The sequence below is a fragment of the Centruroides vittatus genome, unplaced genomic scaffold, assembly GCF_030686945.1.
Source record: "Centruroides vittatus isolate TY-2023 unplaced genomic scaffold, ASM3068694v2 contig_150, whole genome shotgun sequence".
NCBI classification, from domain to species: Eukaryota; Metazoa; Arthropoda; class Arachnida; order Scorpiones; family Buthidae; genus Centruroides; species Centruroides vittatus.
The window spans coordinates 580,095-604,988 of NW_027120928.1; the positions used below are offsets into that span (position 1 = coordinate 580,095).

A 24,894-nucleotide genomic window follows, 5' to 3' on the forward strand; every position below is an offset into this window, starting at 1 on the left:
ACATCCAAGTTAAACATAGAAGACGTAGTATATTAATTAATATATAGTATTTATATAGAGGATGCAAAGAGAAATCGTAACATTTTTAAAATAAACACTAAAATATTATATATTTATATAAAATAAGTTTTAAAAGATATATATTTTAAATATTTATTTACAAAAAGTATTTTAACAAATACTAACTCTTTGGTCGATTCTTGATGCATGTACAGATCAAAATCTGTGAATAAAATTTGTACCCTCTCCTCCTTTTTGCCTTCGAATTGATAAACACAAAATACATTTGAAGGATAAGCTTCTGGATAATTCGGACTTGTAAAAGTTCCATTCTTGGATGTCTCACTACTGATTGTCTGATCACAACTCGTGGCAACTGCCAAATAAAAGAACAGTTCTATAACTTCAACTAGAATTATTTTAAATCATTCAAATGAATGAATATATTAAAATTTGATTCATTTCATATTTATAATTATCTCTACATCATCATTAATATTTTCTAATTCCCGAAGCATCTCTTTGTAAAGACGGTGACATAGAAGAGTACGATGAATTTCTGCATGAATTTCTAACCTTTATATGCTCGTATATGAAGTAGATTTAGTTACTACAGACGGATCGCTGCATTTATCTTCGTTACACGAAGTTAATATTTATGATTAAGTTATATTATCCTCAATATTTTCTAATTCCTGGAGCACCTCACTAATATGATTATGATGAAAACCTAGTTCTTACAACAAATGAAGAGAATTTAATAATGGAAGATAAATCGCTGCAAAGGTTAACTGGAGAAATGAGAAAATAAGTGAAAACAGATATAAAACAAGTAAGAAACCAATTTTCCTAACTATCGATTGATAATTGAGAAAATCTGTTCTATCTTTTAGTCGGTGTGATGATGATCATTACAGAAATGCCATTAAAGAAAGTTGAAAATATTGGTGGTGATAAAAGTAAAATTCAACAGAAAAGAAGCTGATGAATATGAAATTGAAGATTTACCAAAAAACTCGCTTAGTTTGAAGACAAAGTATCCTATTTTTAAGAAGATGGCTTCTTCACCGATGAAGATAAAGTTTTAGAATTGTTAATTCATCCGAAAAATGTAGATAAATAAAAATTAAAATAAAAAACTAACTTTTATGAAAGTATTTGATGTTCTCAATTCATCTTAAATGTTTACACAATAAATCATTGCTTGAAAGCTTAGACAAAGCAATTTTCAATTATTTATCGAATATATATTTTAAGAATTTATATAATAAAAATTCTTTTGTAAATTTTCAAAAATAAGTCTTGGATTTATACGAATATTTTCGAATAAATTAGAGGAAAAATTTATTTAAAAAACAATATTTGTCATGTAATATCATTTTAAAAAATTTTGCAAAAGTCGCTCATTAATCATAAATGATTAATGGATTATCGGGCAAGTTCGTGTAAATTAATATGTCATATTTTATAAGAAAAACATTAATCAATATTACAACTTTTTCAAGTGACATCATCAAATTAATAATATTGATGATAATAAATTTAATTTTTAAATATTTTTTTTATATATAATTGAGCGCGCTTTTACCTTTATATCTTAAAATATATATATTATTATTATTTTAAAATTTAATTCTAAATTAGAATTGAACTTTTTATAAGTAATAATTAAACAGTTCTAATTGATTCTTAATTAATAATTAACGTAGATAATTTTAATAAATATATTTAAAATTGGGTTTTCAGTAAAAATTTATATTAAAAATTACGTTTTTTCCTATATTAATAGGGGAAAATTATTAATTTAATGTAATGAATAAAGTCGGCTGTAAATTCATTCAAATTATCATAAAGTTTATGAAAATATCTTCTCCCGACATCAGGAGTTCGTATTAAATGAACGTGAAAGTGTAGTCGATGCTTCACAAAAAAATGAAAAAAGTCAGTTAACGAGATTCCCATGTCATCAACGAGAATACAAAGAAACTAAATTGAGATTCATAGAGCTATTAATCATCCCTAACCATTATCGGATGATAAAATTAATCAAAACACTTTATTTTAATTAATGTCTAGAGTCTAGACCATTATAGAAAATCATAGAAAGTCTCTACGTATGAGATTAAGTCCCGAATCTTTCATTTAGAGACAACAAATTTAATGGAAGATGAATTGAATGTGGCTTTGAGAGTGCGACTTGGTCGAAATTAAGAGTGAATTCGTTTTGGGCATCGTAAAAGAAAATTAAAGGCCTGAAAACGAGGATTTCCATTTGTCAAAATGGAAAAAAATTTAGATCTGTGTGTAGAGTAGAAGGACTTCTGGTTACAATACATAAGGATTTCGCGACTGCTCCGAGTTTAATTGTGAAATTATTTTATTTTACTAATATTTATTATTTTTACTACCAACTAAATATAAAATTAAATAAAAAATAATATAATTTTTAAATTTAATGTTATATATTTACGAAATATATTCTTAATTCCTCGCATAAACACGGTTTAATATAAGTGTAAGTAAAAGACTATGTTAATAAAATGACTTAAAATTTTTTGGAATAATGATAAAAATTATTATGAAAAATTAATTTTAAGATGCTTTCAAATTAAATTATATTACTATTTTCTTATTTACTCTTTAAGACGAAGCTTAATTTCCTTTTATGTATACTTTAATTTTAGAAATATAAAATTAAACAAAATTTAATCTAATTTTAGATCAATTAAACATTTATAATTAAAGTAATTTTATAGTTAAAGTTAAGTATTAGCACAGTAAACAAACGATCTTTCTCTAATGATGTGAAAACTGAACTTAAAGTATATTATTAATTTAATATAAAATAGTTGAAAATAACTGAAAATTTTACATAAATTACAATTCGATGTTAAATTTTTTCATTGATTTAATTATTAATTAAATGCACATAGATTTCAATGTTATAATTACCATTAGAAATCTTCTGTCGTGAAATAATCAAGAGCGTGTTTGCCTTTCACCCGCTTGATTTGCAGAAAATTACATAACTGGTGATATTGTAGTTGTTATTTATTAAATTTCATTATATTTCTTGTTAGAACAACGTGTAAAATTCCTTTAACAAGAACAAAATGCATTCGTACAAACAGTACAAAAGTATGTGGAATTGCCAAGTCAGAGTTCTTAATGGAAAACGATTTTCAGAGTTATAGAAAAGGAAATTTAGCAAAGCTAATTAAATATTTTCAGTTTAGACTTTCTGTTTGGTTTAAAGGAAGAAATTCGGGCAAACTTTTCAGTAAACAGACAAGAAAATCCAGTTTTGCTACTACTTAAGACATTCTGTTTGAACAAGAGTAATAGGTCCTTTCCTTTTGTGGGTAACTCTTTTTGAATTTGAAAGAACGAGATTTACTACAAATATTAGAATAGCAGTTTAACTGGATCTAATTAAATATTTAATGATTCTTTTAGCATATTATCATTTATAGAACTGTTTGTTCTTATTTTTTACAATTTTCAAATAAATGTTATCGGCTCTTAAGCAGTCTTATTGCATGATTGATCAGATTGCAACGACTGCTGTTTCAAGGATATCTTTTCTAATATTTTTAAAAGCTCTAAACATTAATATTAGATCAGCTACTTTTTTTCAATACGAAATTTGTATTTAATTAGAAATTTATCTGTATTTCTGGCTGCATTTAATACCATATTTTCTGTATATGTAATATTGTATGTAAAACGATTTGATAAATTTGCTAGTTTTATACGAGAAAAACCATAATTAAAATTTGTACTTATTCAAATAGCTACCAAATAAATAACACAAAAATATGAATTATAACTAATTCAATTTCTAATTTATTAAGAATATTTAATTAAATTATCTAATAATTTTTTATTTAAACAAATCGTATATTTATTTGGACATGTTTCTGTTACAATTTATTCATTTAATCTTTTTCTTTAACCCTTATCAATGTGTATTGAGATTATTCTTACTAAATAGTACCTATAAAGAAGATAAATGTTTTTACATAAACATAAAACCATATTTGAAATTGTATATCTTTTACAGAGTTGTACTGAGGCCCTCTCATAAGTGTACTGTACAACAGGGCATTTGGGTCCTGTCTTCACATTTACGAGGCCTCAAAAAAACATTTATTATAAATTATTAATTCCATCTCATTCATTTCTTACGTATCAAAGGAGAAAACCCTCTATTTTTCCACCTTTTATTATTTAAAATACATAATATAATATATATATATGTATTAAAATTAGTGTGTGCAAATATAAATATATGTGTGTGAGGTGTGGTGTGTGTATTTGTATATATATGTACACACAATTTTTAATGTATTTTTAAATATTGTATTGAATGCTTCTAAAAGGCCTCCAAGAAAGCCTGAGCAACAGCCTAGATATTTGAAAACTCCTGCTTATATTTATCCTATTCAAATCAAACTAAATTGGATGCTTCATTCAAGAATAATCATCAAATTTATAAAATTATAATTAAATTATTATTTAATAAAACATTTTCAATGTAATGTCTTTAATACAAACTTCACTTGAAAAAATTACATTTAATCATCAAATATCAAATTACATTTAATATTTGTTTTTCTATAAAACTTTCTAGCAATACTTTTTCACTTTGCTATCATTCAATGTCTTTTCTTTATATAGCAATATTCTATTTAACAATCTTTCTTCAAGTTTTATGGTTGACTTCTAAGATTATAGTTTATGGCCACTCACCTACCTAACAAAAATAGCCAAAGACTATTGAGTTCCTAAGTCCAATGAAAGATTTACGATGGTACAACAATAGCTGAATAGTTGAAAAGTTTAGTGTTGATCTCGGAATTGGTTCTTATAAGCATTGACTCGAGCTTAATATCTAAAATAACAGTTTTCAGAAGACTTTAGAGACTGAATGCTTTTCTTATAAATGAAAGAACTGCAATCAAACTTCCTTAAAAGTATCAACTAAGATAGAATTATGAGCTATGATGGCTTGGTTAGAGACACTTTGATATCTTTTCTTATTACATACTTGTAGCTCTTTTCTACGACTTAAAAAATAAAATTATATATTTATTAATAAATTTACATTAAAAATAATGTAAATTTATTAAATAATACATGTATCTCATTGGATTGCAATTTTTAAACTGCACACTTACATTCACGCTCTCGTCACGCTGTCCGTCCATCCTTCATTAATCTCGAGAATGGAGTTACCGGTATATATATGAAAATCGAGACCAGATATGAAAAGCCTAGGAGCTGAATGCTACAAAGCTTTCCATATCTGGTCCCAATTTTTATATATTTACCTGGATACATATCTGGATATATATATATAAATGTATAGAATTAAGATCGTATATATATGGGGCCAAGCGGTTCCGTTCCCTGAACACTGGGTTCGCGCCGCGCTCAGACGGGCTGGCCACGTGGAGTTTTCCGGGTTTTCTGCACGTCTGTAACGCCCGAATAGGGGCCAGTTTCATTTAAAAGACCTCCCGGAAGCATTATTTTCCTCGGGTTACACCACTATCCAGAGCAGGCAATGGGGCACCACTGTGGTACTAACTTCCCCAAGACTCACCTTGGCGCAACACTAATCACTAATTTAACCAGCGCCAGATGCTCACCGACGTCAGGTTGACCTGATATGGCACGAAGAAGATATATATATATATATATTTTTTTTCATATATCTGATCTGGATTAATTATATATGAACTTCCAGTCTGACCCTGAAGTCACATGAAAATCGAGACCAGACACAGAAAACTTATTTTTAAATAAATTAAAATATGATAAAAATTGTATCTCGGAATTGTGACGTAATTGCTCGTTATATCTCATTTTCCAACCTGAAAATATTCTTTCTATTTTAAGAAAAATTAAAAATTTCTTAGAAATTAATTAACAAAATTAGTTTTTAAGATAAAATTTTATCCATTTAGGTACTTTCTCCTTAAAAGTTTAAAATTATTATTTATTTTTAGAAATTTTTCTAAAACAATTAAATTTCACAGAAAAACATTTCAAAATGACTTTAAAAATATATAATATGATTAAATTCATCTAATAGCTTTAAAAGGGAATTTTGTATTTAAAAGAATGAAACAATTTAGTATAAATAACACGAAAACTTTTAATTATAGTAATTAAATTTTTAAAATTTTTATGCATTTATATTATACAAATTTAAAATAATTATTTATAAAAAAATTCACAATTATTATAGTAATGAAAACCACTTTTATTAAGAAATTCATTTCTGTAAAAATTCATATAAATGTTGATTGTAAATCGAAAAAAATCAATGCTAGAAAAATAAAATAAAAATATAAAATAATAATAATAAATTTAAGAAAATGTGACTTTTACAAAAAATTTCCTTATACAATAAAACCTGTCCAAAACGGAACCCGAATAAAACGGAAATCTGCCAAATCGAAAAAATATTCGATACCGTGCGATTCCGGTTTACACAGGTTTCATTGCATTATTCTTTAAAATATTACACGAAAATGTTTATGTGAGAAGCCGGGAGCACAGGGGCTATTCCCCACATGCCACTTAACCGGTGAGAGCCGCTCACGTTTAAAATAGGTAAAGGCCAAAGATCTCAACGTCTCTGTCCTGTCAGGCTGACACCAGTTAGGATGAGTTTAGAATAATTTAAATCGCGTCCGAAGTCGCGATTCGAAGGCGATTTATAAGTAGGAGGGCTGGTTAAACGATCGAGACGATAAGATGTCCGATTTTCGATTAAGACAGATAGACAGGTTAACGAGTAAGACAAATATAAGTTGAATAATAGATCTAACGCTAGAATACATGGCTAAAATATAGCGATTATATACAGATATTAGATGGTACAGTACAATTGCGGCGCGACTATTCTATTCCCTGTGCCGCCTAATTTCTCGAGAGAGAGAGAGAGTTTACAAATATCTACGGATACCTCTACTAATTGCTGATAGTTCGTTTCGTCGTCTTGACGAGGATTCGCCGTCGAGTGTCTTCTCCGGGGACTTCTTATTTCCCGTTTGGGCGGAGGTCCACTTCTATGGGAGCACTTATGACCAAACGTTAATTCGTTGGAACTTTACGACAAACGCCCGGAACTGTCGATGTCTCGTCCTTTTATGCATTTAGCCTGGGAAAGTGATGGTGTGATCGCCAGTTGGAATGACGAATCTGCAGGTGCGAGGTGAAGGGTTACCGAAGCCACGCTTTCCTCTCCTTTCACAATCGGATGTTATCATTTAACTGTTAAAAGTCTCGTCCATTGGTTGACTGAGAGCGTTATTTAATCCGTAGCTTGTGCGATGTTTAATAACAATCGCCACGGATGTTATATAAAAATTTGCTTAAAAATGGATTTTAATAGGCCTAAAATCCTGCACCCCACATTTATTTAATTATTATTATTTTTTTATTTATAAAAATCTAATTAATTTTAAAAATAAATTGCAAGATAAAGCCATTAAGCTAAGAGCATTTTTCACTTTAAAGAAAAAATATGGTAACTTAACGAATTAATTTAATAATAATTTTATTAAGAAATAGAGCATTATAAAGAGAATTTTAATTTAAATTTACTTAAAGATATATTTATGAAACGTTTTAAATAACTTTGTTAAATTAAGAAATATAGTATATGTTTTCTATTGTAATGAAATAATAACAAAATGAAGAAATGTCTTGATTTTTATCATTTAAAGTCAAAAGTGGCGTACAATATTTAAATCGAAGTGTGTCATACTTAATAAAAAATATAGTCAAGACCAACCCATAAAAGAAAATCCAATTATAAATTTTAGAAGATTAAATAATAATAATTTAATAATATAAAAATTCAGCGACGAGTTGTGTAGCTTTCCCGGCAAAAAAAATTGCGTGTGGCACCATCTGTTATGACATTTTATTTTACAAACTTTTTATATTATTAATTATTATAAAATAGATAAAAACTTAATTTTGAGGGTGGAGATGAGTTTTATAAATTGTAAGTGGTAATAACGAGTACAGTGGAATCTCGCTTAACGAGCATAATTCGTTCCAGAGTCTTACTCGTTACGCGAAACACTCGTTAAGACGAAACAATTTTTCTCATAGAAATTAATGTAAAATACAATAATGCGTTCCACGCCGAAAAAATACTCAAATGTTTTACGTATAACGTTTATTCAAAAAAAAAAATTTGTGCGATAAACATTGTAAGGAGCGTAAATCATCATCATCTTTACCTCTAGCGCGGAATGAACCGTCCCGGAATGAGAATTCAATTTGCAGAAACAAAAGAACATAGCTAATATGTTTGATAAACACTCCAAACGATATGCCAAATTCTTGGGTTATGTAAAGCCTATAATTAAATATTGGAAATTAATTAATTTGACTAGAGGTAGGCAGTTATGTTTCCAAGACGAAACCATCTCTAACTAAAAAGCAACGACAAGCGCGTGTCAGTCAGATGGTGCAGAGACAGGCTCGTGTGGGGAGTAGACGACTGGAACAACGTTTTCTTCGGTGAAGAATTCCTGTTTTGTCTCTCCTGTAGTGACCAAGGGGACAACCAAAAAGAATGTGAAAAGATCCTTGAAGTTTGCATCGTCCGTCACGAGTGCGAACGGCGTAGGATAACTGTGCATTCTTCGGGAACGTATCAATGCACAGACATATCAAGACATCTTAGAGACATTTATGACACCATCGGCAGATGATTTACTTGAGGAAATATTTCTATTTCAACAGGACGGGGCATCCTCTCATACCGCGAAGTCAACGGTACGTTGGTTACGAGAACGATAGATTGTAATCTTGCCTTGGCCAAGCAATTCCCCAGACTCAAACCCCACTGAAAATTTGTGGGGAGTCACGAAACCACGACTTAATGAACGGTGCCAACTTCTAAAGAGGAATTAGTGACGTGCATTCGACACATTTCGAACTCTATCACTAAAAACGAATGCGAACCATTAATCCGCACCATGCCCGACAGATTGCGAGCAGTAATTATGGCAAATGGCGAGGCCACAAAATATTAAGTTTATTTTGATGTATTTCCTATATTTAACCCACATTTAGCTAATATTCTAATTTTGTCACGGTCAAACTGTTATTCTAATTTTTGTCATTTCATTTCCATTTGTAACAAAAAAGTTTGAGTTAATTTGTCTGATTAATGGGTATAATAAATATACAGTACATAGACATTGTTTATGTAGTGTCGAAAATAATTTTCGTACTCTGTGTTGTTCGTGAGAAAATGTACTGTACAGTACATTAAACTTTCAGTTAGACGAATATTCTAATTTTTTGTTTAGGAGTTGTATATGCATTTTTTAGAAGTTATTATTTCAGCTATTGCAATTGTCATTTAGTAGGTCATAAATATCCGAATTCATAGTAATTTGGCTTTGAAGTAATCTAATCTGTGTGGAAAATTTATAAACAAATAATTATTAATATTTGGAGAATTCGGCACGACTGTGATTTTTATCTCGTCTCGACCTATTAATTAACTTAAGCAGCATTGGATTATTGTCTATTAATCCCAGTAGAAACTTAACCATTCTTCTTATAAAATATAGAAATATTTAAAATAATGCCAGGACCATTAAACTTTAACATTAAACTAGAATTAATAATAACATTTTTTACGTACTTTTACGTACCTTTTACGTAAGTTTTAGAGATTTTATTATAAAAAATAAACATGACTGCGTGACATTTGTCTGATATAGTTTAAAGGTTAAAAAGGGGAGAAAATACTAAAACCTCTTCAAAACGGACATTATCCAAAACGGAAAAAATAATTCGGTACTGTGCAATTCCAGTTTACACAGGTTGTACTGTATTGATATGTCTCCCGTTGTATTACTATACCACATTACAATAGCCATAGTATAATGTGTCATGTAAGTATTGATAATAAAGCATTTTAATTTAAATAAATATTTATTTTATTTTATTTATTATTTTAAATATTCGAAGACATATACAGTGAAACCTGTATAAACCGGACTTCGTACGATGCCAAGTATTATTCCGTTTTGGACAGGTTTTACTATATTAGAAAGCATGTGTGGAATATCTCTGATGAGTTTATTAACTCGTGTGGGTGGTGTATGCTGGTCGCCGGAGGAACTGGTGAACTTTTAGTGGAGCTCGATTATTGTGTTAATGAATTGGAAAACCGTAAGTAGCCGAAAAATGATTGATTTGGAGAAGTGGATATTTGCGAATAGATTATCCCTGGATTTAATTAATTGCCAGGATTGAATCAAATCCAGGACCTTTACTTCGATCTCCGCAACAAACGAGCCAGTGGCAGACCACGCAAGGATAATTCCAAAGAAATGGAGAAAGAAAAACAATTGGACGATTTAATAAGCGAAGATTTCTGTAAAAGCAGTTTTGCGGCTACGAGAACTACGAAAATACACGAATATTTCGAATCATCAAGAGATACAGAATCACAGGTACAGGAAGAGTTCCAATATACATTAAAATCGATATATGATTTAATACAGGAAAAATTTTTTACAGCTTAATATTGAACTACAAGGAATTAAGACAGAAGTCAATTCACCGAAAGAGAAAAACAATATTTAATAACCGTAAAAATCCCGAATGATACAATATAATCCTAGAATACCCATATATTAACGGTTATACGCTCTCGAATTTACCCTTTAACATAAAAAAGTTCTTCATTCAGCTAAGATTAAACAAAGTGATGATAATAATCAATAATAATATTTACGAATTTTCAAATCGTTGCTGCCATAGATGCAGGGATACATTTTCCAAAATTGACGTGTTTTGTATATGTAAGGAGGCCCTGATATTACGGGACAGATACAACCTCCGTGCATTGAACAATGTCACCAACGAAAATACTATATATTTATTTTTCCATACAGCAAAACTTGTAACTATATATAATTCATAAAACTATGCTCAAAAATTTATTGTAGCTGAGTAGTATTACGTATAAATTTAAATAATCAAGTTAATAATATTAAAAAAATATATGTTAATGCTAATGATAATAGGCAAGTAGTAAACTGTATTGGAAATAATGTGATACGAGTATAATACGATAAAACCAACTGCGGTTTGTTATCAACTGAAACAACCTATTACGAATAAAGATGTTTGTTTGATTGATTATTAACTCGTGTTTAACAATTTTACGAGGAATAATTTATAAATTTTGATTAATAAATTTGAATTTCTCTTAATAGCATCAAGTATCAACATTAAAATTAATGAAAATTATAATTAATTACATTTAAAGTTAGCAACTTATTGACAAAGTAACAACTTTCGATTATTTTAAATAGAATTATAATTTAAATTTATTCACAAAAAAACATAAATTTTAACGTAATAATTATTATAATAAACTTAATTTTTATTAAAATATTTATGTATTAATTTAAAATATTCTTGTATTTTTTATCTTTTATTATGTAAGTAATTAAGTTACTTAGATTGAGTTTATTTTTTTATTAAAACTTCATCTATTTAATTCTTTTATAAATTGTCAAACATAAATTTTAATTAAATTAATTTTAATTTTAGAAAAATGTTTTTAAAACTTTTAATTTTCCTTTTAAACAATATTTATTTTGTCATTTAAATTTAAATAATTTAAACAAAAATTATTTTTTAAGTTAAATTTTAAAAAATTCTTGAATATATTTTAATAATAACTTTTAAAAAAGTCATTAATTTATAGAATAATTTTTATAAATTATCATTTGAAAATCCTATTAATTGATAAGATAAAATTAATGTCATAAGCAAGTGAATTAAATGCTTATAAAGAAAATTAATAAAATCAATTATTTATAAAATTATTTTAAATAATTAGTTAAAAAATATATTTTTTCTATAATTTTTTTTAAGAAAATTTTAATTTTCAGGCTGTTATATATAACAGGAAAAGTATGGTTATCGGTGAAAAAAATCATCCCCAGATTTTTACATGTTTGGACTCGGGACCTTAAAATGCCAAAAATTTGGGGTTTTTCCCCCTCTATGTGTAAATGTTAGTATGTGTGGGAGCTCAGTTTTGTTCGCCCTTTTTAAGGCCGAGTAACTCTTGTACGTGATTTTGCGAAAATTTCTGAAATTTTGCAGTGAGGATCGCATATTGTAAAGATTGATGCTATTAAAAATATTAATAAAAAATTAAGCTTTTTGCCGTGTTAAAATAATTAATAATATAAAAGATTTTTAAAATAAAATCTCTTAACAGATGGCGCCGTACACAATTTTAACTTTTTTGCCAAGAAAGTTACGAAACTCGTTGCTGGAATTCTTTTATTTTGCATATGAAAATGTTTAGTGGTTTGTATGTATTTTTTAATTAAAAACTTCATTTTATGATTAAAACTAAAAAAATTAAATAATTTTAACAAATAAAATTTATCAAAGATCATTTCTTGAAATATTTTAATAACAAAATATTTTTTATTTTTTGTATTTAAAAAATTATTAGCCAATTAAATACTAAAATTAATGATAAAATTCTTTTAACAAATAGAAAATAATTTTTATTACGATTAATTAAATCTTAATTGAACTTTTATAACTGCATTCCTAATCAGATGATACGGAATTAATATCGAAGCTTTACCAATGTAATTATTTACACTTCAATTAATTAATCATTATAATCCGTATCATTTCTATTCTAGTACTTATACTCAGGAAGGGATTAATATTCTATCATAATATACAAGATTTATAAATTCTTGAATATTAATTAATATATAATTAAAGAAAAAAACAATTTTTTACATAAGAAAAATTGAACATTTTAACTAATGCCGAACACGCTTTAGCCGTCTGTTTGTCTGCTTGTAAATGTGGAAGTGTTGTTTCTATGACTCGATATATCAACCCTCCATAAAAAGCCAAGACATTTTTCACTTTGTGGCATTTATATTGACTTACTGAACAACTCTATTTAGGAAATTTTATTAACATCCGCTCATAACCACACCTCATCCGCATTTACAATGCACCATATCGCTTTAAGTAGTATTTACATGTGCCATCGCGTCGAGCACGTATATATTATGGAGAATATAATGTTAAAAACAATTTTTATTTATATACGTGGAAATAATTTCATTTTGCTTACAGACAAAGCACTGACAAGAGGTAATCGCAAGAAAGAAGTTTGTACTCGATGTTGGAATATCCACTCCAAAATGAAATAAAATATTCATGATATTTCATTTTGAAGTATTAAAATTTCAGTGAGAAGGTAAATAACTACTTGGTGTTGAATGATACACAGTTTTTAAGCGTGCACTTGGCGTAATTTTTATACGAAATTGCTTCTTGACAGTGCACCACGATGTTTTCTTGAAGGATAAGGAGGAGCAGAATATCGATCAGGTGATTAAATATATCAAAATTTAATGAATTAACAAATTCGTTATAGAAAAATATCATTATTAAATGTTGTATTATATATTAATTTATATAATTTATTATTAATTATAACGTATTTATAAAGTAAAACAATAAATTGCATGAATCGCAATCGATTAAAATCCAGCAACGAGTTGCGTAATTTTCCCGGTCATCTGTTATGAGATTTTATTTTTAAAAAACTTTATACTCTTAATTATTATAAAATAGATAAAAGCTTAATTTTGAGGATAGAAATGAATTTTATAAATTGTAAGTGCTAATAACGAGTAAAATCTTCATTATGACCTTTCTCGAGATACGACACCTGTTGTATCTTCCCATATCTTGACCTTTAACCACCAAAATTTAATAGCATCGATTCTCTTAATACACAAACTTCTGAAAAATTTCAGAAATTTTCGACAAAAGACACGGGAGTTATTAGGCTTTTAATTGAGTGAAAAAAATCCCGCCCACATACACAATAACATCAATACATACAGAGAAAACTCCCAACTTGTTTTGCATTTCTCAATATTTCGAGGTCCCCCGAGTACAGAAATGCAAATGAGGAGAGTAATTTTTTGACCGATTGTCAGACTTTCCCACTGTTAAACGGAAGAAAATAAAACCTTGGTCAGACATGGTTGTATTGTCTAATTAAAGCCTTATTTTTTATAGTCCATTGATAAACTTGAGACAACTCTATAAAAGAATATTATGCAGAAAAAATACGAAAATATTTATTTGTCTATTTTTGTGTTTTAGCATAATTATTTCTCGAATTACGAAAGAAAAAGAAACTTGTGTTTAAATTTAAAAGAAAGTTTATTTAATGTAGAAAATTGTGATCTTCGGCTAAATTAATCGCTAGAGATACTTACGGAAGATATTTTTCTTTATTTTCTTATAAAATTCTCAGAAAATTTTTGAATATTTCTTAGTACAGTTTTAATAACTTAAGATAAAATTGACGATTACTTAATAATCGATTAATAAGCGAGGATAAAATTACTTTAATATTGTATAATTTCTCTATTATTTTATTTTATAAAGAAATTATTATCATTTAAGTTATTTATAACTTAGTTTCCATAGAGTTGCTTACGATTAATTTAATGAAATTGTAACTCTGTGCATGCATACGGAAATTTTTCCTAAACCTTTTTATAAACTACATATAAAAGTAGGATTTAATTGAAAAAATTGTTTACTCCCGATGTTTATAAATTAGAAACACTCCATTTCATCAATAAAATTCTTTCAAAGTTCAATTAAAGTTAAAAAAATTTCACGTTAATCAATAAGTAAGAGAAGACCAAAGTAATATTATATAATATAATATAGAGGAAATTCGGGTTATGTGATATATTTGTTTTCTCGTATACTACTTTAATACTACTACTTCACACTTCTTATAGCGCTCTGCATGCAATCTCTCTGTGATTATGGTACAAGTTGTTTTTTTACAGATCAAAATCTGAGTAGTTGTCAAACTCTTGCAGGCAAGTGTTTTAAAATTTTTAATAACTTATGGAGATATAATAAAACACTGGTTTGTTCATTAATACAAAATGTAATAGTTAAAGCCGTACTTTTGACAGTTGTTTTATTTCGTGGCCCTTAAAGGTAGAGTTGCTACGCTTTCGTTTCATAAAATCTCCAAGAAATCAAGGTATTCCGTATTAGCCGAAAATGATTTTCCAACCTTAAAAAACTCAACTAATGTTTGATTTTTTGAAAATTTTAAAATAATTTATAGTATAGGAATATAATAAATATTAAAGAAAATCGAGCTGGTGAAGAATGCTGCCAAATATCCAAACCGGTCATTTCGAGAAGAGTCAAGCAGTGAGAATGAGTCTTTTCACTCAGACCAATCATCAAAACTTGACTTTTTACCTGACTTGACGCTGACTGCATCGCGTATTACCCCGCTGTTTGGCCTGCAATTTGAAAAAAATTGTAGACATAAATTACCACTGTCGCTTTCTTTAATCTCGAGAACGGAGTTAGAAAGATGAATATCGAGACCACATATGGAAAGCTAAGGGGCAGAAAGCTCCGATTAATTACGTAAGAACTTCCGATGCAAGCCGAAAGTTACGTTATTTCAGTTCAAAAATGTTTTCCTTAGAGGTGTTAGGCCAGGAACACACATGCGTAAAATTGCGTAAAATTGTGTGGCAGAAAACTGAATCAGAAATCAGCTTTCGGTTCAGTTTCTGTTTTACGCTTTTATGCCAGAACACACATACGTAAAAATTCTGGCCGAATAGGAAACACCACTGCCACCAACAGTGCTAATTTTATTAACTTTTTCCTCTCGTATAGGCTATCTATCCTTTTGTACCTTCCATTTTTTTCCTCCGCTTCCTCTGCTATAATAGAAAATTTTAATTAATACACTTGTAATCCGAATTCAAATAAAGAATATGTGATCTAAATACTAGGCCTATATATCGATTTCACTAGACCTACCTGTTATTTATTTATTTATTTGAAACCGTCACAATTATAGCGTTAACTCTCATTGCCGCCATTGTTAGAATAAAAACCACGTATCTACTTGACGTCACAGAAACGACTTCTCTTTATTGGAGGAATTTTGGCGAAAAAATTTTACGCGCGTAAAAAGTAGAGACACGCTCTACTCTTTTTCAGTTAGGTTTCAGCCAAAATTTCAGAAAAATTTTTACGTTTTCTGTTTTATGCTAGATTTTACGCCGAATTTTACGCATACGTGTTCCTGGCCTTAGATGGATGACCGGCACCACTCTATTGTTAAAGAAAAAGTATGGTGTACGGGGCAAGCCACTAATAATTTGAGGTGGAGAGCATAAATTTTTAATTAAATAAATTAAAAATTGTAACTCGGCATTGTGGTAATGTCACAATAAAATAATTGCTCGTTACGTCATAAAATACAATTACAATTATAATTAAAGTTATGGATAAATAATGCCAACTAATTAATGTTTATATTTTAGTTCAATTAAGAGCATTATAATTACAGTAAAACCTGTGTAAACTGAATTCGGACGGTGTCGTATATTTTTCCCGGTTTGGCAGGTTTCCGTTTCGGACAGGTTTTACAGCAGCATTAATAATGAGCAATTATCTCTAATTAAAATTGTGTGTTTATAATTAATATTAATGAGAAAAATATGAAGATTTCTTGAAATTTAATAAAATAAAGTCAATAAAATTTCAAAAATCTAAAATTATATTTTTAAATTTTTTGATAGAAATTTAACATTTTTTAAAATGTAGTTTAATATATTATAGTGGTATTTATATTCTTAAAATGCAAATTATATTATTAAATGTTCGATTTATATACAAAATTCGGTTAAATTTACCTACAGTGGCAAAATGGCGGCTCGTCTATGATTCTAGCAAACAGAAGAAACAGTGGGGATGCACGTTCTAACCTAACCTAACCTATTCTAATAAATTACCATAATTATTGCCAACCAAATTATTAGAATAGGTTAGGTTAGGTTAGAACGTGCATCCCCACTGTTTCTTCTGTTTGCTAGAATCATAGACGAGCCGCCATTTTGCCACCAAGGTAAATTTAACCCAAAATTTAATTCGAATAAATTAATAAAGTAATAAAGCTTAAAATACGAAGAAACGTTTTTAAAAAGCAAAATGAAATATAAAAAAATTATTAAAAAATACAGTGAAATCTGTCCAAAATGGTACCTGGATAAAACGAAAACTTGCCTAAACGGAAAAAATTCTTGGAACGGAGTGATTTTTCTACGTTAAAATAAAACCTGTTCGAAACGGAAACCTGCCACACCGAAAGAATATTTGGTACTGTACGAACCCGGTTTACACAGGTTTCATCATGATGCAAAAATCAGCAAAAGTAATATATTTTTGAACGTTATATTTTTTAAAATAATATACAGGGTTTGTCCAATAAGTATCCGGACAGATTTTTTCCTGTTAATGGGAAGGGGTGGAGGACGATTTATATGGGCGGGTTCGTTGGTGGGAATGTCACGTAAGCTAGGAGACCCAACTCGGTTGTCTCCGAGCCTTTGGTGTGTGTAGATCGCTCCCGAAATGTTTAGTGTTCGAGTCGAGAGTCAAGATACACCAAACCAACGAGCAGCGTTTTACCATCAAATTTTGCGCTTAATTGAACAAATCCACTACTGAGGCTTTGGATATGATTTGCGAGGCTTACAAGGACGAAGCCACGTCCAGAACGCGTGTTTTTGAGTGGCATAAAAAGTTCCAAGATGGCTGGCAGACGTCGAAGACGAACAACGACAGCGACCCGAACCGGTGAAAATGTGGCCAAAGTAGTCACATTTTCAGGATTAGGGTCCGTTGCGTCGAAAGGAGATCACCGAAAGCGTCACGACAACGCGCCCAGTCACACGTCGCCAAAAACGTGTCAATGCTGCCTATAGGGTGGTTGGTACCCTAGTGGGTAGTTGGTCCAGATGTGGCTCCCTTCGACTTCTTTTTGTTCTTTCGTATCAAAGGATCCCGAAAGAACATCGTTTCGGGCGATTGAAGCGGTCCAAGCGGCTTCGACGGGGTGCCTGAACAGCCTTGCGGTTGCCGCCCTCCTGGAAGCGTACGAAGACCGAAAAGTGTTGGCAGCGGTGTAATGATGCAGGAGGGTCATATTTTGAAGATTATTAGCTCACTGTACATATATCTTCAATACATTTTTTTATCACTCCAGTCGGATACTTATTGGACAAACTGTATACAGTAAAATCTGACCAAAACGGAAATGTGTTTAAACAGAAAACATTCTCAGGAATGCGGCGATTTTCTGGGTTAAAAAACTTGTTTAAAAAGGAAAGTTGCCAAACGGAAAATATCCGAAATCGTACGAGTTCGGCTCACATAGGCTCCGCTGCATTAAGTATTATTAATTATGTATATTATTTTCTCAAGTTATAATCGAGTTGATATAATTAATGTACTTGAAAATATTTAACTAAATTATAAAGGTATTAAAATATAAATTTTAAATTTTATTTTCATCAATTAAATCCGCATTAATTAATTAATTTAATAATAAACTTTTAAAAAGGTATCAACTGTGTTCAGTTAACATAGAACTTATTAATTTAATTGACGGTGAAGAAACAGTTTATTAAAATAGGGGTTATATAATGTAATTAGAAAGAATTTTAATTAAAAATAATAAATTTATAATTTCCTAAATTGTTGTAAATGAGAAATTTTAGAAGATTCAATTAAAAGACAATGAGATTTTCGAGAGTTGATTGAGTCATTTATCTAATTGAAGCATTTACCGAATTATATAATTGATCATCTGAATTAATTAATAGCTAAATATAAAGTTAATATATTTTTAATGATAAGAAAATGTCATTTTTGGTATAAGCGATGATAGAAAATAATTATTTCAAGTTATAAACGGGCCGTAATTTGCTTGATAATGATTTGAAAATTGGATAATTAAAGTACATAAAATTGCAAATAATTTATAAAAATTAAAAACTTAATAAGTTTTATATATATTTAAATGCTTAACGAATTACACACTATTTTACAATTAATAATTTGGTATTATCAAGTTAAATTCTTAAATTAATTTATTTTTAAAAAATTAAATGCTATTTTAAAATTATTATTATTACATTAAGGTTCCGTTTTTCTTAAATTTAAAAAAATTTAACCTATACAGTTAAACCTGTCCAAAACGGAAAAAATATTCGGTACCGGTTCGGTTAACACAGGTTTCACTCTAAATTAAAATTACTTCACCAGTGTCCAAGAGGACACTGGTCGTAACACTGGTCGTGGGTTCGCGCCTCACCAAGGGCGTTGCACGTGGATTTTCCAGGTTTTCTTCACGTTAGTAACACCTGAATAGGGGGTAATTTCTTCACAAAGACCTGACGACAGGCATCCTCCTCGCAGGTGGCCCACGTGTCGCATTGCCATAAACAAATAAACCAACCTGAATTAACATTAGTCTCAGAGGGCAGTTAACTAAGATGTAGATGTGCTTAAACTGCTTTTAAAATATAAATTATTTCGGTTAACTGACTTTCGGGCCACGTTTTACATTCGATTTCGAAATTTTTAAACGTCTCCCTCAAATTACTTTATACATATTTTTTTACTAAATACACCCAGACAAACACGCATTTTAAACATAACTAAAAATGTAAGCGGTAATTGAATTTTTATACGGGAAAATATTATTTTCCTAGCAAAATGTATTGAAATTTCTGTTTGCAATTTATAAGAAACGAAAATATGACTGCGTATATCAACTATAAACATGAAAAATAACAAATATTTTATTTCAATAAGTGGCAAAGGATTTACAAAATGAAGGTATGAGTTTCAGGAACCATTAAATTCATCTCTTCATCGAAAATAAAACAAATAAAAGAAACTGTAAGCAGAGAAATGTGAATTTATTGGAAGAGTACATTCAGATGAGTTTAGTTGGTTGGTTGAATTTAGTTGATCGCAGTTTTTAAATTGTGTTGTGGCTAGATATATTTAGGAAGTTGAAAATGAAAGAATATAGAATGAAAAGGAATATACGAAAAGATATTTATAAACTGCTAGATGAGGTTGAAGAAGTATCACACAATAAGGAAATCACATTTTTACTATTATCGTATCAATAAAATATTTATTTGTTATATAAAACTTTATGCATTTTTAGTGGATTTGCACAGTATTATTAGAAAGTTCAAGACGTTTAAGTATAGTAGATATAGAATTAGATGTTTCGTATTGACTTGATGAGGATGTAGAGCCGTGCCGTACTGTTTTGGCACTCGAGGTAAACCTTAGAAGCGCACGGAGCACATGTCCGCCTTCCTCCCCTCAGTTACGCCCCTTAGTTAAGGGAAAGCTGACATTCCAATGCTTGTTGTTCGGAATTATTCTATAAGAGCATCCATCTCTTTTAAAGTTTTCCGCAATAATTCAACCATAGAATTAGGTGAATTCCAAATTAATTTAACGGCGAATTCGAATTAAAGCATTAATATCTTATATTTAAAAAATAATAATAATAAGTTAATTAACCATTTATAATTATTTTAAATGTAAAACTTCTAATACTTAAACAATTTTTCAGGTAATGGCATAAGACAGAAATATTTAGCAAGTAAAAAGTTCGTTAAATTATAAAACCCATTTGTTAAAATGTAAGTTCTGGTTACAATATAAAAATTAAACTTCCAAAAAATGTACTCTGCTTTTTTTATAGGAAAAATATTCAATTTTAGTTGGAAAAATGAGTACAGTCGTAACAAGAAAATTCTTATACACGAATTTATTTAACACACTCAATCTTATTTATTCAATTTCTACACGAAACACTAAAGAATTAATTACTTTCACATTAGAACAAGACTAAATCCGGTAGCAAATAATGTGCACATAATTGAGAAACAGATGAGACTGACGTTTGAAGATCGAACCCCATGACGCCAGCCTCGTGTATATTCCGCATATCTGCTTGAAAATGCATACACGTGCAGAATAGTTTTTAATTTAGCCGACATTAGTCTAATTAAAGCTTGTCGCACAGCTCAAACTGGTTGATTCGGGAGAATGTGGGATTGCCTTTTTACGTAGCCAAGAAGCTGATGGAATTTTAGAATTCCTGAAATGTCCGGATCCGAAACTTGGTTGGCAACTGCGAATTTACATGCCAGATTTCGGACATCTTTAAATATACACCATTGTTATAGTATAACCCTAACACAAACCCTATTCCACCTATTGTTCATCTACTTTTGGTTCACCCACTTTTGGTTCACCCTGTATTTTGGCAAAGCCATTTTATCAATATCGTACGAATTTACAGTTTGTCTCAATGAAAACTGAACATTCTTTCCTACAGTGTAAACTTTTTCAAACAAATCTTGCGAGATTTCATCCCGTTTTATCTTTTTTTATGTAATTACAAGTGATTTCCTGTAAAGAAACAAAATCCAATTAAAAGTGGTCCGAAGCGCGATGATACAGTTTATCAACTTGCTCCACGCGATGCCACTATACAAAAGCAACTCTAAAAAGACAAGTGAGACATATAAAACGTGTCACCGTACCAACTTGTACTGGTCTCCCCTAGCATTTATTGTGCTGCAATTTTCAAATTTCAGACCTGTAAATTTTCTTTGGCGTCCGTCCATTCGTCTGTCCGTTCATCCTTAATCTCTAGAACGAAGCTAGGTAGATAAAAGTCGAGACCAGACATGGAAAACTTAAAAACAGAAAGCTCCGAGTAACTATATACCGATTTCCGGTCCTGACTGAAAGTGACGTGATTTCAATTCAAAAAGTTTGTCCAGAACAGTTAAATAGATGACCGACATGACTGTCGTTACCAGGAAAAGCGTGATGTACAGGGGCAAGACACTACTAATTTGAGGTGGAGAGCACATACTTTAAATTAAATAAATTAAAAATACGATTAGAAATTACAGCCCATTATTTTGTTATTTCCTTTTAAAATTTACAATTTATTAAACAGTTAAACTGAATTAAATAAAATAAATCTACAATTTAATAGTATAATAATAATGTTCATTAACTTTAGCAATAAAAAATAATCAAGCAATTATTTTTATGTAATTTTTTTATTAATTGAGTATAAAATTGTTTTAGTTTATTTTAATTTTGAGTTTTAAGCAAACTTTTAATTTGATATTTAACTAGTCGACTTTAGAAACATCTTACATAAACTCTCATTTATTTACAGATAAACATTAATATTTTTTCTAATTTCTATTTTTTATTTCATTTGCTAAATTCGTGACTATTGCCACAGGCATACAGTTTTTTTAAAGGGAGAAAATGTTAGAAACTAATTTGCATTTTTTTCTTACTAAATTATGTTATAAATTGATTTTTTCAAAATACTTTTCAAGTATTTTCTTCAATATTTCCTTCAAATATTCTTTAAATTATGGAGAAAGTAAAGTGTTTTATTTATAAATATCTCTAATACTTTTATAAATTTTATAAGATCAACGATATATTTTAAGTAACATATTTCACTTCTTGGTAACGGGTTCTGGCTATTTACCTTCTTGACACTTCAGTATATTAAGAAATAGAGTAAAATAACATTAAAATTTGGTAAAAAAAATAAAGATACAGAATATTGAGGCCAGTTTCCAGTGGTGTTGCTGACCTCTTTATGATAGGACTCGGTTAGTAGTAATTCTTATAAATTTGGCTATTAAATTCTCTTCATTTTATATCAAGCATAGAGCAGAAAATTTCATAAAAAGGTTACGTATTCGTCATCTTACCCAGGCATAGAATAAGATGACATATTCCTTCGTTTCTTGATCTAATAAACTTTTTATCTGGTAATTTTCCTTTATGAAGTACAGTATTATACAGTGTATTAGAAGGAATTTAAAATACAAAATTTACCACAATTTGTACATCTTCTGTTTGTACTACAAGCTATATTTATACAGACTATAGCCAAAAACAACGGGCCAGGCTATATCATGCTTCTGCTACGTATTAGCTAAGTACAGTACAAATGCACTTACAATAACTTTATTTGCGCATATTTATATTATTGGGCTGCAATTTTCGAATTGAAGACCCGAACGTGCCCACATTCGTCCGTCCGTCTGTCCATCGTTAATCTCGAGAACAGTTGATGGTCACGACTCCATTGTAATCAGGAGAAGTATGATGTACAGGGGCAAGACATGACTAAAATCCAGACCAGATAGGGAAAGCTTAGGGGCTAGAGATCCCTAATTAACTTCATGGAAAACACGTCATTTTTTAAATTATAAAATAAAAATAACGAATTATAAATTCCGTTTAACAAAATCAGTCTGGAATTTCCATTAAAATTTCTTACATGCCAATTTTAATTTTTCCTTAAAAGTTTAGCGAATAAATTAAACAGAAATTAATTTTAAAGATCAAATATATAATGTATATTAAATTTTTAAAATAGCAAATAAATTTATTAATATTATAATTTTAGAATTTCTAAGAGAAGAAAATAATTCGGTTTATTTATTTTTATTATTTTAAGTTTGAAATCAAAAATATTGGACACATATTTTGTATGAAATTCTTTTGTTATGGGAACATGAATTATGCTAAGCCATAGATTTACATGATTAATGGTCGATATAAATTTTACGGAAAAAGATTTCAAGTGCTGAATATTATTCATTCGTAGTATGAAGCTTTTATTAATTTCGTCTACATTTTTTCGTATTAAAATATTATTATAGCTGAATATTTAATTTTAAAAAATATTCTTCGATTTTTTAATTAATATATTTTTATAAACAAGAATTTAGGATTAAATACATAGAGAATTACAGTAAAACCTGTTGAAAACCGGACTCTTACAGTACGGTTTGGCAAATTTTCATTTTAAACAGGTGTCTTTAACACAGAAAATCGTTGTGTTTCGAAAGATTCTTCCCTCTTAGGCAGGTTTCCGTTTGATTAAAGTTCCGTTTTGAAAGGTTTTTTTTATTGTATTTATCTTTATACCTTAGAAACTCTTTTATTTGACAGAAGAATTCTCACAGAGAAAGAATTTTTATATATAATTGCAAAATTCGTAACGATTAAAATTGCAATTATATTAGAGAACTTTATACTTAATACAGTGAAACCTATCTAAAACGGAAACCTGTCTAAACGGAAAAAAATTGTGAAACCCAGCGATTTTGTATGCTAAAAAAACCTGCTTAAAACGGAAACTTGCCAAAGCAGAAAAATATTTGGTACCTTAAGAGTCCGGCATACACAGGTTTCTTTGTATATAAATCATGTTTTCACTAAATTTATGAAAGAAAACACATCTATGATACGTATTGACAAGACAAAATACAAGTAAACAAACATGGTTAACTAGATTTTGGGCCTTAGCCTACTCAATTTTATGAAGCAAAACGATCCACCAGATAAAGTAATACAAACTTTAATGGAAATAATTGAATTTTATTTGAAATTCACTAAGAATTTTGTCTGTTTTTTCATTTTAAATATTTAAAAACATTTATCTTCTACTTTTCAGGAGTTTATTGAGGTATGAAAGACTAAGTTAATGACAATCGAATTGCTTCCGCACGTGTTTTTTATTCTATCGACTGCGAATGGATATAAAAAACTAACAATTGTAGAAAAAAGTTATTTATGAATCGAATATAATTCGTATATTTTTATGTTATTTATTAACTATAAACAGTATAAAGAGGAAATCAAGTGCCATTCCATTCGCAAGAATTCTCCAAATCCAACGTATTTTTATTAATGTTAGCGTGTCTGTCCGTAAGGTTTCTCAAAAAAGTATAGTTGAAAATAAAATTTTTCGTGTATAAAGTTTAAAAAAATCTGTATTTTTCTATAGACTCTAACGAAAGATATCGAATATTACAATAAAACCTGTGTAAA

General features: G+C 29.1%; 1 protein-coding gene across 1 annotated transcript in view; it reads right to left on the reverse strand.

Moving 5' to 3' along the window:
- Positions 1 to 24,894, reverse strand: part of LOC136968617 (suppressor of lurcher protein 1-like) — a 64,763-nt gene that overhangs the window by 27,921 nt on the left and 11,948 nt on the right. Inside the window, exon 2 of the mRNA XM_067262613.1 lies at positions 187 to 376. Within this exon, the coding sequence (XP_067118714.1) occupies positions 187 to 376 (190 nt within the window). The remainder of the gene's footprint in view (positions 1 to 186; positions 377 to 24,894) is intronic.